Source organism: Dermacentor albipictus, chromosome 3 (assembly GCF_038994185.2).
Source record: "Dermacentor albipictus isolate Rhodes 1998 colony chromosome 3, USDA_Dalb.pri_finalv2, whole genome shotgun sequence".
Classification (NCBI taxonomy): domain Eukaryota; kingdom Metazoa; phylum Arthropoda; class Arachnida; order Ixodida; family Ixodidae; genus Dermacentor; species Dermacentor albipictus.
In genome coordinates, this window is record NC_091823.1 from 107,482,612 (window position 1) to 107,497,754 (window position 15,143).

A 15,143-nucleotide genomic window follows, 5' to 3' on the forward strand; every position below is an offset into this window, starting at 1 on the left:
TCCCTCCCCCGTCTCTCAGAGATGAAAACACCCTTGGGTGAGTTCTCTGCCCGCAATAGACAAGGCCGTCCTTATCAAGACTGCATGGGACTCACGCCATCTGCGGAATTCTTGGAACGCCCGAACGTTATCGTTTACAAGACGCGCTACATCTTAGCTCGCCGCTTCTTTAGGTGACGCCTGTCCAGTGAGTGGGAGATAAGGAAACGGGCGGGGCAGCTGTTGAAAAAGAAGAAGAAGATGTTGGGACAGGGTAGTCCATTGCGATTCACTTCGCATTCGTCTCGGGTTTCCTCCAGCCGAGAGGTTGATGAACTTGAATGTGTTTAACAATGACGCGAACTAGCGCTTTAAATTTTCAGGTGCGTGATGTGACGTGGATGCTTTTTGCTTCCTTGGAGCTGCTGAACCTGGTCCACGGAGATATTCTTCGAGGACTTGTCCCCGCGCAATGGGGCGAGAGCTACGATGTCGTGGATCTGTCGCATAACTTCAACGAGTGGACGATATACTGGGACGACAACGGGTACTACAAGCTGAACGTGACCATCTACAATGCCACGAGTTCTGGATGGTAGGCAGATGCATTGTTCACTTTGCGAAGGCGAAATGCAAGCGACGAAGCCGAACAAAAAAAAAGTACAGGTGGAACATAAGTTAGTCCTGATGTGAAAGTTTGCAAGGAAAAGAGAGCATGAAAATGATCATTTAGCGTGGTTAATAACACCATTTTAAGGTGGAAGCGGAAGCCATAAAAGAGGGCGAGTGTTCTGTTTTTGAGGCTGTCGGTGAAAGATGTTTATAATGTTAAGACAGAGATGAACGTCCACATATCAGGAAACTGCACTGCTTAGATGCTTATTGATTTTGTAACAATTTCCTTAATTTTTTATAATTTCTCGGGCGATTCGTGCAGCTGCTATACGCGATTTTTGACGGGTGCAGTAACTGTTCAGACTAGGATTCCCTGCACCCACATTCCGGTATTTGACAACAAATGAAAATGACCAACTTAAGAGGGTGCTTTAGCTCGGACGCAACTCCAATGCGGCCCATTTAAATACACGTAAAACGCAGAAACGTTTCACTGAGATAACCCCTGGACCAGCTTTAATGAAATTTGTTACATTTGAGAGAGAAAGTAAAATTTTAGGGACGCTCGGAAACAGAATTTCTATTTAGGGTCTGAATATTGTTAAACAAATTTTCAAAAATTCGAAAGTCTGAAAAATAGAAACACGATGTTAACAAATTAATTCCTCTGCATCAAGAACAGATATCGCAGTTCTGTAAAGGGCATCCAATAAATGATTCAAAGCGAATAAATTTCATTTGTCAATGTGCGTCAACTTGACGTGTCTTACGTGAATTCGTTACATTGTGTACATGCTTCTCCAAAAGCTGTATTTTCATATTAATACATTTTTTTAGGTTTCCGTGTAATATATTAATTTTTTCCGCTTTAGATATACTATTAGATGCAATTCACGGAATTGCGACATCAGTTTTCAATGCAGAGTTATAAGGTTGTAAACTTGATAGTTTCGTTTTCTGAAAATTAGTGATTTTTACCAACTATTAATAAAAAAAAATTACGACATAAATCAAAAACTCAAAACAAGCAGTCGCTAGATTCCAGGTTTTTCATTGAAATGCAACAAACCTGGTCAAATTTGGCGCAGTTGTCGGCGACAAAAACGAATTCTCCTTATTCATGTATTTAGATAAGAGAACCCGAGCTAAACCTTCTTCTTAACAAAGACAAGAAGTAGCCAACAACAGGCTGTTTGTCGCTCCGCATGAATGCAAATAATTTGATTAAATATGATTTGTTTGCGAGGGGCGGAGTGTAAGTGGGGAGGGCCGAAAATTCGACCGAGTTTTGGTGTTTTACAGAACACCAACGCTTTGAAGTGAAACTTTCGGGTTTATGTTCTGTCTGTTACGGTCAGATGACGGGTGATCATAGTGCCATTTCATTGCGATAGCAATTATTGGACACCCCAGGCGCATTTCTGCCATCGGCGTCGCCTTGAGGGTTTGTGTAAAGTCTAAGGGCAATAAAATCATCGTCGTGCGCCGCATGCTGTATGTGCGACTTAAAGCGTGCGGGGGTAAACCGGCGATGGCGACTCAATCTCGCGCACGAAAGGGAGGGAAGCGGGGAGGAAGCGCACCGTCTTTCGTCTCGCGCAAGGCTCTAGGAGTGGGGTGGGGAGGGGCAGGCGCTCTACAACGAGCTGCCCGGGCGGCCGCGTGAGCCCACCCGGGTCACTCTATCTCGAAAGCCATCTTCGACAGCGAGAGAGTCTGCAGCATGCCGTGCGCTCTGTTACCGCGGCTTAGTTCGCGTTGATGCAAGATGCAGCACGAAGACCAATTCGATCGCTGCTGCATACGCGCTTCCTCGCTACACCGTTTTGACAACTACTTTCCGTGGTCATTGAGTGACATGTGTACATGTTTGCTTGTGCGTGCGTCACACCACGCTCAAATATTTAGTTTGTATGCCCATGTTTTACATGTTTGTACGGCCGATAAAGCTACTATACTTACTTAGTATATCTGTCCACTAATTTATTGTCGCAATGGATGCCTCTCCTTTCGGACGGACTGCGACTTCTTTAAAGCGTTTGTGAATTCAAGTTCATGATCGCACTTCAAGGCATAAAGTCGTACATTCACTTAGGGTTCTCAATAGTTATGGCGTAGGTCTGGCGAATCTGTGTTCAGAAGCCGAACGCGGGGTTCCGCAAACATTCCTGCCTGCATTACATGTTAATAATACCACATCGTCCAAATTATTCCGATATTTTCCGCTAGAGTATCTTCTAGCCATCTTGGGACATGTTAGCTTGAAAGAAATAAATTATTCAATAAATAAATAAATAAATAAATAAATAAATAAATAAATTGATCGAGTGGTCAATTCAACAGCTACAACCCATTATTGAAAAACTCTCTCAACAAAAATGCGCTTTTAACTATCACAGCGCGATCAAGTAGCCGTGGCATAATCCTGGCAAAGTGTCCATAACTTTGTCTTAAATATTCGTTATTCAAGTCAATTCAGTGAGTAACATCGTAACAGCTGTGGTTTATTGAAAGCATGATTTAGTACTACCTCAAGAGCAAACTCTTATTTGCGAAGGCTCATTTGAATGATGAGATATAAAGAAATTTGTATATTACAATCGGCGCTTCCTTTTAAAGGGTATGAAAGCAACATTAGGCACAATGCTAGCTGCGCGGCGGTGACATAACAGTATTTAGTTATTCGGTTGAGCGAGCAAGTGAGTGAGTGAGTGAAACAACTTTATTTCGTCCACAATAGACTCGAGGAAATACAACGAAATTCACTGCAGACCTATGTGAGGCATAAATTTCCCAAGAACAACGCTTTCCCACAGCTTGCGGATTGCATTGTTCCAGGAGCTAAGCGGCAGATGATAGGCTATACTGCAACATAGCAAAAGTCGCTGTCGTCTTCCGTCACATTATTAAGCGTCGCAGGTAGAGCGCAGAGCGTCAGTGGTCTTTTCTAGAATACGACCTGGTTCACACAGCAACCATCCACCCCATTCCATCACCGTGGTGGCCCCAGTTTCCGTCAGAGGAGAATGTTCCTTCACCTCTGTCTCCTCAAAAACGGCCCGCGGCACTCTATGGTTAGTTTTTGGGGATGTGCACTAGGTCAAATGCAAGATATTACTAACGCTGAGAGTGGTGCAGTATCTGACGCTCGAGATGCTAGCGCATGAGAATGATGCTATGCCGTGGAGCTATATCTTTTCAGTGCGTGTCTCGCACCACCTGTGATCAAACAACGCGGCGCGAGACACTTGTGTGCTTTGTACGGCTACGCAGCCACACACAAGTGCTCAAATATATCCGTGTCATTGTTCGTACGCAAGTCAAATAACAAGAAAACACAGCCCATAATACTAATAAACCCGCTACCCGTAAGGAAAACCTGCATATAGCAAGTGCAGCGATATATAGATGACAGGAAGCACAATGCGCGCGCTGTATAAAGCTGATTACCGCTATAGGCCCGGCTCATGGTTTGCTTGCATCCACGGACGCATGAGAGCGTACAGTTGTTTATCAGCTCAGTGAAACTGCTGTTTTCTTAAAGGTTCGCTTAATTTGTGCAACGGACATTAAATGTGTGAAACAATTTCATTAAGTGATGAAATTGTGAAATGTGTACGTGTGCACATTTTTCATATCTCAATGCATGTCTCTGGCATTGAAACATGCAAGTGCTCAGCTGTGCTCGTTTCACAACCACATCACTTAATGGGCATTAAGCTCATTGCCTTTCTCAAAAGAAGTCTGGGCATCCTGCTAGAAAAATAAGATTGTCTCTTTTTCCTATGGTGCAGGTCTTGGAAATGGGTAAAAATAACTAACAAAGCGCCATAAAACGTTGGCTATATGCAGGGTTCTGTGTTTTCGGATAAACCCGAAAAAAATGCTATAAACACTCGTCAGTAATATTTTTGACAATTCGAATTTATCCGATAAACTCCGATTTCAACGGCCAATATGACCCTGTTCCGTTCTTTACTGAAAGCGTATCGATTAAGGGCATGTTTTAAGTGGTCACTGATACACTGGCCAGTCTGACAGATGTAACGTTTACCTCACGTCAACAGTATCTCGCAGACCGCAGCCGTCCCACATTTAACAAACGGATTGTCGCCCCCGGGAGCGCGAGAGGACATCTTGATATACGGTCCCCTGGCGCCACTCGAGTGCCAGGGGACCGAATCAAGTGCGGAAAGCTTGCTGGCGTTAAGCATGGCATGCTCACAAGAGGCATTTCTGCAGTGAGGAACAGAAATTTTGGGTAAGCAAAATGGGAAGGAAACGAAAGCTTTCCAGCGACTACGCAAAGGAGTTTAGTGATATTGAAGGTATAACGTGATCTGAAGTAACCATTGTTTGCCAGTTTTGTCGTGTGGCAGGATTGCCTACGGCAAGGGCGCATTGAAAAGTCCGAAGAATTTACAGTGGCAACGCCATGTTCAGCTAAAGAAGCCCTGTTTAGACACACATGAATCCTTTAACTGTTGGTGCTCTGAATTTACGCCTATGTGAGAGTGAGTGAGTGAAACAACTTTATTTGGTCCACTATAGACGTAAGCGAACTAAACGTCACCTGGCTAAGCCCACTCGGGGACCATCAGGTGAAACCCGACGGCCCTCTCGCGAGCCCTCTGGACTGCCAGGATTTGAGAGGTCTGATCCTGGGCCCTAATTAGCCTCACCATTTCCTCCTGGGTGAAAGGGGGACCGGCGGAGGCGCAGCCCCACAGGACATGTTCGAAGTCCGCATAATCACCACACAAAGGGCAGTCCGGGCTTGGAAACCGTTCGGGGTACATTGTGTGCAGCGCCGCGGGCCTCGGGTAAGTGCTTGTTTGCAGAAGTCTGAGAATGACTGCCTGGGTCCTGCACAGCGAGGAGTGCGGCGAAGGCAGGAGTCTTCTTGACAGATAATTATGTTTGCAAATTTCTTTGTACGAGCAGAGAGGCTCGGGTCACCCAGGAGAGGATGCGTTACCCAGCGCACCGTCAGTCAAACCTCGTGCAGCCGAGTGCGCCTCCTCGTTGGGGTTGATCGAGGCACCTTCAATGGTTCCAATGTGCGCAGGAAACCAGGCGAAAGAGTGTATGTAGAATCGTTCGTACAGCCTAACACGGTTTCTCCGTTTGTTGTGCACGCTTCCATCTATGCCAGGTGTCTTAACAGACTTCACATGGTCGTAATCCAAATTGTTCACACCGTCTTGTTATTCCCATCCCTTAGGCAACTAGTCGCAACAAAGCTCGCCGGAAGAATGCATAACACGGGCCCGATCCAATAGACAAGACGCGGATGACATCACGCGGCAGTTTTGTTGTTCACTCTGTGATGCTGGGATTCCACCGCACCAGGCTGATGGACCTCTTGGCAGCCTCTTTCGAAGCAAGTGTCTGGCGGAACGCACGATGCCAGGTAGTGATCAACTATATCGGAAATACCTCCGTGAGGTCACTGTGAAGGACATTGCAACGATAAGGTCTTCGATGAAATACCACCCCATTTCCCTCACCATCGAGGAGTCGCCGGAACTCCGCGGAGGTCTGGCAGTGGTGGTGCTTGCAACCTTCTACGACGACGAGCTTGCTGGACGTACGACCTTCATGATAGACTTGGAAGTAGTCCAGCAGTGTAACGCATTATTAATTGGCATGTACAAAGAAATTGCTCTTCAGAAGGATAGAAAGGCTTTAGCCAACGCAGCTGTGTTGTGCCCCGATTTAGCTTCCCACATGCAGAAGCTTCACAAGGACTTCCAACTCTCCAACCCCGATATCAAGGCACTTCATTTCAACGTTCCGTGCCGCCTACTTTACAACGCCCTGGAGGATGGAATTAAGACGAGCTTATTTAAGGTAGTTCACGATTTTGTTACGCACTTTCTTGCCCTGTTGAAGCCGTCGCTGGATCTGCGCCGTAAATATTGTTTTGCGTGCGTGGCCTTGGGAATCCTCATCACGTCGCTGAAGACGGTATATGCGTCTGTCTTGTTCTCTATTTATGAAGCCCTAGAAGATGTTCTCCACTACAGGCCTGCCATTTTGTCGTTATTGAGGGGAAGAAGTGTGAGAAGCTCAAAACTCTTGTTTCATCGCCTGAAGTGCACGACTTGGTGATTAAGCTGTGGTTTAAGATGAATTAGTGTGCTGTGCTCTCAATCATTACGGAACTTGAGGCATTGACTACCCTCGTACACCAGGTTTGCCCCATACTGGGGGTTCGTTTGCACGCGTTCCTCAGCCAATGGCGTTACCCATGTGAGGACTTCACATTACATGTCGCAAATCTGATGGATTTCCTTGACGCAAATGACTACTCAACGACTGTCGCAGACCTTCATGAATACTACGCTGCTGTTCCTGAAAAGTGGAGACAGACAGTTGAGAGGAACCTTTGTCATGCACTCCAGTACACCAGTGAACCGTATTGGTACGGTGTTCGAATTGCGAATCCGAATGTGAAGCATGAGCTACCCCGCGCATTCGAAACCTATGCGCCGATTTTTAATTAGTGTTTCTTGAAACTGTCGACATGAGCCAGCTTATGAGTGATTTTTCGAACTATCAGGAGCTATGAAATAAATAATATTGCTGAACTCTTGTCGTTCTGGAAACGTCACACTGTTTAGTTTCCAGCGCATTCTCGCTGCGTGCTGAATCTTATGGCTCAACCTGTTTCTAGCGCAAACGTTGAAAGGCACTTTCCAAGTTAATAATCATCAATCAAAAGAAGCACGCTTCCATTAGTGATAGCAACCTTGTAAAGTATGCTTGCCTCTATTACAGCAAGCTTTAATGTTGTAATACGCCCAAACGTAGGTGTCTTGTATTCATGTGTTTGTGCTTGTGTGTAGATGTGTTTGTGCATTAAACCATTCCAGAGAACTAAAAATCGCTTCATGTGTTCTGATGTTTTCGTGTTCAGGTATCATTTCACTAAGATTTCGGAGTATTGAGAATAATGCAAAATTAAGCTCCGAATTTCGGAGAATTGGGGATTTACAAGAAAAAAACTCCAATAAATGCCTAATTTCCGCCAAAAAAATAAGCTCCGAAAAACACCCTCTGAATTTCAAAAAAATAGAAATAAAAATAAAAATAAACTCCGAGAACCCGGAGCCCTATAGCTATATAATATGATCTGCTGGATAAGTACTGAGGCTGTTTCTTGTATAGAGGCCATGAAGTCTGCGCAGAATGCGCAACACTCAATCAACAATAAGTGAAACTCTGACTTATTTTCCGCCATGTGTACGTAACGATTTCGTGCTTCCGATTTCATATCTACGTATTATACATGTCAACGGATGACGGAGTGACAATTCCTAATTTGAGGGAATCGTTTTTGTGAGGTGATGGCGTTTTATTTGTGTCTTATCTAAAAGATCAAAGTATTGTTCCTTTGCATTCCATTTGTTGTACTTCACTTATGGAACATTCATTTACGCCAACTCACCTCTTGATGGTGTAGGTTCCAAGAGGACGTAATGGAAGAAGCCATACATGGCGGAACCCACCTGGACTCACCAGTGCACTTCTACAAGGGTGGGTGGGACGCCACGCAGATACCACTGAACAGGTTGATGTTCCTGCCAGTGGCAGTCGTGGACGTGAGGGAGCAAGTTGCCCAGAACCCCGAATATATGCTCTCTGTGGGCGACATACTGCTCTGGGAGGAAAGGAATGGTCAGCTTCCGAGCGGGTGTCTCTTCGTGGCTCACACCGGACAGTCTAAGGTAAAATCTTGAGCATTTTACTACAGAACATTTTCGCTTGTGACGGCTTAGTGATGGCATTGCCCTTTTTTGAACGACTACTGGTAAATAAAGGAAAAAGAATGCGTAAGCGAACAGGATCGTTCTGGAGATTATTATTCGTGAAAGTATTGCTTAGTAGCCTGACAACGTGATTAGAATTCGCGGTTGGTAGTCAGATTCTTGGTGCAGCGAAACAACGCTATAATAGCTAAATAGTGTGATTGTCTAAGCTGAACAATCAAAAGGGGTCCACATAATTACAAGGATATGTACAGAATATCAGAAAGTTGTCTGAGAACTGTGAGGAATGTGAGGAATGTGTCCTCTATGTTTTGTCATATCTCTAGAGAGAAGACTATATGTTGAATCAGTTCTGTCAGAACTTGCCAATGGGTACAAAACTTGGAGTATAACGAAAAAAAAGTTAAATGTAACTATGGTCCGCGTAACGAGCAATGAAGCGGTGAACCTAAAGTGTAGCTTTTAAAGGTAATATAATTGTAATATGTAATAAAGAGCAAACACATGTAAGATAACTTTGCGCAATTGAGTTTAATAACGAAGGTGGGTCAGGCACGTGAGAAATTGGAGGTCTGTTAGGGTAAACGAACATGTGTCAGAGCAGATTGACCAAGTTAGCGGTGGAAAGCGACGAAAATGAGAGATAGCATTAGCAAATTAGATGGAATACGACAAATTGGCTGACGCAGAGCCGACACATGGCTGGAGGTCACTGGAGGAGCCTACGTGCTACAGGAGGCTTACATAAACTAGGAAAAGTGATGAAGATGGGCAAGGTTTATAGGTGAAATTGCCGCCAAGGAAGATGTCCGCAATCAATAGATTTGGAGGACTAAACATCACTTCAAATACAGTCGAGAGCAGTTCCTTAGTCCCGAAGTGCAGGTTGTTGACTAATATCTTTGTAATACCAAGTTCATAATCAAGGTGTCGTGATTCAAAAATATAAAGCCGAAAATTGGGTGCCAACAAATGAACCTGAAAACTTCTGAACGACGATGGTATGAAAATAGCCAGAGAACGAAGCTGGAATAACGATAATGGAAGGACCATGAAGGCGTCACAACCATTTGGTTACCATTATACCTAGGTCTACACGCTTAATTTCTTTGATACAGTTATTGTGGCCATAGCGCTTAGGTGACGTGGCCAAGGAAGAAAGATGAGGACGGGCATCCGCTCTCGTCATTCTTCGTAACGTAAAGAACTTAGCAGCTAAGATCAGTTTTTACACATGACTACATTTTTTTTACAATATTAGCTAATGCATTACAAAAATGTTCATTACCTTTATTGGCTGTAGCTTCACTGGGAAGTTTGTTCCATCCCTTCGATGAACGTAGCGAAATTGTAAAATAGGCATGTTTTCCTAAATGCACAAATTTCAACATCGTGCTGACGAATAATGTGCAGAGTAAAGTCACGAGGTCAGCCGCCGCAGTGGGCCAGTGGCTATGGCACTGCGCTTCTGAGCTCAAGGTAGCAGGTTCCATCCTAAAGGGAGCGGAATGCAAAAAAGCACTAGTGTACCGAGCATTGAGTGCATATTAAAAGAAGACAGGTGGTCAAATTTACTTCAGCATGACGTGCCTGTTTATCAGGTAATGGTCTTGGGCCATAAAGTCGCAGATTATATTTCGTCACGAGATACTGCCACAAAGTGTAGTGATGATGAGGTACTGCCCTGTAGTGATGCAGGTAAGAAGAAAAAAAAAAACTCGTGAAGTTGTGTATGTGGGCCACTTAATGGCTCCGCCACAGGTCAGCCAGAATGAGACTACCTGCGGGATTGGCGCCTGTATAGGGAGTGCTTAACGCCTGCTTCACCTCCGCCGTGGGTTGGCCCGGCATTGCACTATCTTCGGGATCGGGCCACGCATGGGGAGTGCTTAACGCCCGCCTCACCTCCGCCGCGGGTCGGCCCGGCATTGCACTATCTTTAGGATTCTGTGTCTACACACGGACATGATACTGGGGGAACTAGCCCTAAAAGGGCCCTTCACTAGGTCTGGCCATTTCGAGCTGACAAGCGCAGATCATACTTTACGTGATAACGATCGTGTCTGCAAAGTATTACATCGCTACGCGCCTCGGAAAGATATGAAATTTCAGACCGAACGCCGTTTTTCCTCCTCCTCGCGGCCACCGCGCTCCAAGCCGGAGGATGTGACGTAGTCGCGTCCCTGCGCCTACGTACTCGACTAGGCGCAGGGACGCCTACTCGCCTACTCGACTTGGATAATTATTGAAGACACCATCTGTTATTTGTGTGATCTTTTGCTTGAATTGATGAATTGAAGTTTAGGAAAATAATAAAACACACAAGCGGAATGTCTGCCTGTTTTTGCTTTACTTCGCACCGAAGCAAGAGAGATGTACTTCCGCTTCTTCGGTTTGTTCCCACGGTCGTACGGGCACGTGATTTTTATCAGCCATTTTCTACCATGTTCCGGTGCGTGATCATGCTCTGCGATCGGCTTGTTCTGCCTGAGTATTCGTGTAGCACTGAATTATACCGCTAGTCACGTGTCCTTGTGCACGGCGCGCAAAATCGTGCGCTGCGCGAAACGATAACAGCTCGCGCACAACGCCGCCAGTGAAATGCGCATCGCCGAAAATAAAAGCGAGGAGAAAAAAAAAAGATGAAAGTGGGGCCCATGACGTATGTGTCACGCGATCCTCGAAGTCGGGCAATTTCGTTTGCGAAGGCTAGACGGGGCGAGTTGAGAAGGAATCTCGCTATGCAGTGGAGCCCGCCTGGTGAAATCATGGTTTCGTGGCACTGAAATATTTATATCTCGGCTATTAATGACTCGGCGTGAAAACTTTTTGAGGCAGAACACTCCCTAGAGGACACGTAACAACTTCCAGCGTATAACCAAAATTTGTTCTGGGGCCTGGTGAGGGGCCCTTTACCAGCTTCCCGGTAGAAAAGAGCATGCGCGAAGTCTTTTGACGAGTTCATACAGCTTAAAGAGACGCCAGCAGAGCTCTTACGCACGTATACGGTTGTTCTCGGGCAGCACTGGCCAAACCGCACCGCATATATGGGCATCGACGCCAACGGTGACAAGCATTTCCCAGCCCTGCAACCGGAGGCGGCCTCCTACCTGGCAACGCAACGGAGTGTGTACGGCGTCGGTGTGGATACACCTTCAGTGGACGCGGCTCCTGACGATGCCGCGCACCGGGCAGTCTCCGCCGCAAACATCTTCATCCTCGAGAACCTCGTGGGCCTGGAGAAGCTGCCGCCAAGAGGAGCTTACGCAATCGTTCTGCCGCTCAAACTGGACGGCGCCAGCGGTTCGCCCGTACGAGTGGTTGCTCTGGCGCCGCCATAGCATGCGTGTACTTTTTTTTGCACTCTGAATGAAGGTCGCGCCATTACGCTAAAACTGATTCAGTGTTAGATCAAGCAGTTTGTTAAGTGGCGATTCTACGGGAACTTGGCCATTCAGCATTACAGGATAACACAGTGTTTGGCGTGTCGTATACTATCATTCGGTGTGGTATTCTGTTGACTTTGAGACGTGATTTTGTGTAGAGTCAAGACACATGTCTTACAAAAAGAACACGCATGATGTTGCCATGATAACACCAGAGCAGTTCTTTCACCTGTTCCTGCACTCCATCACAAAGCAGAGCAATAATTGTTCTGAGAGTTTTGAAGTTGATGTTTAGAGCATTTAATGACCTGCTGCAGTGATTCATTGGTGAAGAGGTTTTCCTGCCGAAGACAAGGTCACTGGTTCAACTCCAGACAGCACTGGCTACACTGCAGTGAACGCGATGTGCAAAAGTTCTCGGGTACCTAGGTTTGGATGCCAGTCGTAAACAACTCTATGCCATGAAGCTTAATCTGAAATACTCTACAACGACGGAGCACTTGTATGTGTTGCTTAAGGGTGATGAACTCTAGGTGCTGCTGTAATTTTTATTCCAGTGTCAATGCATAATACTTTAGGCGAGCAAACTGCGTATTGCAATATGTTTACTTGTTTTCTGCATTAAGTCTGCAGTAATATGTAGCTTGCTGATAATAATAGCTAATGTTGTTAATGTGCAGCTTGTTGAACAGTCTAAGCTTTCATGACTTTTCCAGAGTGTGGTGTCACCATTTCTGAAGAACAATATTAGTTTTCGAATGTGCTTTTTTTTTTGTCTGGATACCTGGTAGAAAGGCTCCCACTTCGGTACAATCTGCTGCACTGAATAAACTTGAAAAGTACGATGAAAGCGCTAAGGAGCAATATGGTTCCGCAGCTTGTTTCAATAGTGAAGACACTAATAACTCTGCGGAGTAGTAACCAACCCACAACACAGGGCGTACGCCGCTCTTCAAAGAACTTCTTTCACGCCAACTTGTATAACTGGGTATGTACCGCTGGTTATGTACTTCTCTTCAACGCTTTAGGGACGCAAAAAATCGGAAACTTGGAAAAGAATTTAAGTTTTCATTTGATCATTTAAACGAAGACCATGCGAAAAAAAAATCGGTTAGGAAGTTGAATTTTACTAGAAGTGAGGGAAGTAAACAAAGTCTATTTCAGAGATAAATCTCTCGGTACCCGGAGAGGGGCGGTTCTCCTGTTTCAGGTAGCCTCGGCCCGGTACTGATAGTCCAGCAGTAATCCCTAGCCATAGCTGGTGCTAAAAAATTACTCCCGAATGAAGGTGGGCTTCACAGCACACAAGCTCTTCACCAAAGAATTTAGGACAACAATATTTTTTGCTTCGTCGCTATACTGAAGTTGAAAATTCATACAAGGAGTGCCGTAGAATGGGAATCGAAGAGGTCCCGGCGGAGCATCACCATAGGTCGTGTCAATTTTTGCAGAAACCCGCGCGCAGTTGAAGTTCTCGGTGCTCCCTCCCATTAGAACTAAGGTCTTCTGTCCATGACTTACCCCTATCTTTTGAGGCAAGTTGAGAGTCACTCGTACTCCAAGAGCCGGAATTCTCAGAATCACCACATTTTTTTTATTTTAAGCACAAGCGTTCACTAAATTGATGGACACTGCTATTTTAAAGCAGATGGCTGGCAGCAGAGTAAAAAATATATATTCTCCGGACTTCACTTTTGAACAGCACCTTGCTCTATCTAATGTTATTTGCAACAAGCACAAAATAAACACGCACCATCTTGAAGAAACGTGGAGCAATAGAGGAGCTCAAACTATCTTCAGGCCCGCATGAAAAATTTCGGCAGTATTATAGCTCCTGTAACGCGTGAAGGTGAAGACTGCGGCGCATGTAGTAATGCATGAAGTTAGACGAACAAAGGGGCCAGACCTTTTGCATGACATAACGGGCCATAGTGATAAGTTAACGTATGGCGCTGTAGGTTGACCTCCTCCACGACACATGCTAGCACCTAATGATCTACCTTAAGGTTCTTTCATTCTCCCTTTGGTCTTTCGTTTCTTTATGCATATTCAGCCATTGCATCTTTGCTTGCTCACGGGGGTATGAGCCATTACTGACGATATTTTTTGCTTCACTAGATTAGACTCCGTTTTTTTCAGATAAGAGCCATTGCAAGAGCCACTTAATGCTTTCGCCTTAAAACAAAAAGAAAAAAAAAGGCGCTCGACAAGCTGGTCTCATCGTTCGTCTGTTTTTGTAAGGACGCGCTTCACGAGCTCAGCTGGTCTGCCATGCTTAAAGGCTTAATGGATCCCTTTTACGTCAACTAAGGTCAGTGGGTGTCTTCAATCACGTCACCGTTGAGGTCGACTTGGGCAACTTCCATGCCGTGGTTTCTCAGTGCTTATGGTGTTGGGCTGCTAAGCACGAAGTCGCGGGATCAAATCCCGGCCACGGCGGCCACATTTCGATGGGGGCGAAATGCAGAAAACGCCCTTGTACTTAGATTTGGGTGCACGTTAATGTACCCCAGGTCGTCTAACTTAAACCGGAGTCCACCACTACGGCGTGCCTCATAATCAGAAGGTGGTTTTGGCCCGTAAAACCCCGTAATATTTAAATTGGGTAACTGCGTGCCGCTTAATATGTACCACTCCTCGTTGGGAAAAAAATTATTTAAAATTTCTCCGTTTCTAGGCGGTTATCAAACACGCGTAATATACGTATAATCGGACAAACTTGTGTGAATGCGATATTCGCACAAGCGCCATGGGCTGACTTCGCGCAGGCGCAGCTGAATGAAGCAGCGTGTCAAGAGGAAAGCGACAGAGTGGAGCCCAGCTGCCTACACACCCCATACATGACGCGTCTTTGCAGTGGCAAGATGGCGTGTCACTACAGTGCTTCATTGCACATCCCCTTAACTTCGACATTCATCGCCATATGGGTTCTGCCTTGAATTGAAACAAAATGTAGGGTCGAGATGCCCTTGCTTGCAATTTTTCAATGACTTTGTAAAGGTGCCCTGGGAAAACGCCATTAAATGCGCAATATCTGGCCAGCCGTCCCCGCCTGAACTAAGGATTTGACGTGGTAAAACAAAGTGTGTTTTTGCACCGTGTATTCCGGAATTTCTGGGAGTATGGAATCTCACGGATTTCCCGCAGAACTTCGTCCCAAGTACCGCATAATTAGTGACGTTAATTCTTAGCAGCCCGGGACTTTTTCTGCAACTGGAATATCTTTACATGGCCAAAATCTGCAAGTGCTCTATAGCCAAATGCACCAAATCTGGTAATACAGGCATCAGCCAGTTTCGTAAAGCTCAATAAATGACTGAAGGAATCTTGAGAATCTTTTTTCTTTTTGCAAATTGAAGGGCATAGCAATAGCAACCGCACTTTGTTT

The 15,143-nt window shown here is 45.4% G+C and overlaps 1 protein-coding gene across 1 annotated transcript; it reads left to right on the forward strand.

The window, feature by feature from the left end:
• The first annotated feature begins 199 nt into the window (after positions 1-199).
• Positions 200-12,549, forward strand: LOC135904905 (isatin hydrolase-like). The gene is made up of 3 exons (XM_065435909.2): positions 200-574; positions 8,063-8,327; positions 11,393-12,549. Exons 1-3 carry the CDS (start codon positions 321-323, stop codon positions 11,708-11,710), a joined length of 837 nt encoding a protein of 278 aa, XP_065291981.1. The 5' UTR covers positions 200-320; the 3' UTR covers positions 11,711-12,549.
• Positions 12,550-15,143: the final 2,594 nt, after the last annotated feature.

What these genes read in the sequence shown, in the direction of transcription:
- LOC135904905 (XM_065435909.2), top strand. Translation starts at nt 321, where the DNA reads ATGTGTTTAACAATGACGCGAACTAGCGCTTTAAATTTTCAGGTGCGT. An exon ending in AATGCCACGAGTTCTGGATG is followed by an intron (nt 575 to 8,062) that starts GTAGGCAGATGC and finishes TTGATGGTGTAG; the next exon opens with GTTCCAAGAGGACGTAATGG. An exon ending in CTCACACCGGACAGTCTAAG is followed by an intron (nt 8,328 to 11,392) that starts GTAAAATCTTGA and finishes GTTCTCGGGCAG; the next exon opens with CACTGGCCAAACCGCACCGC.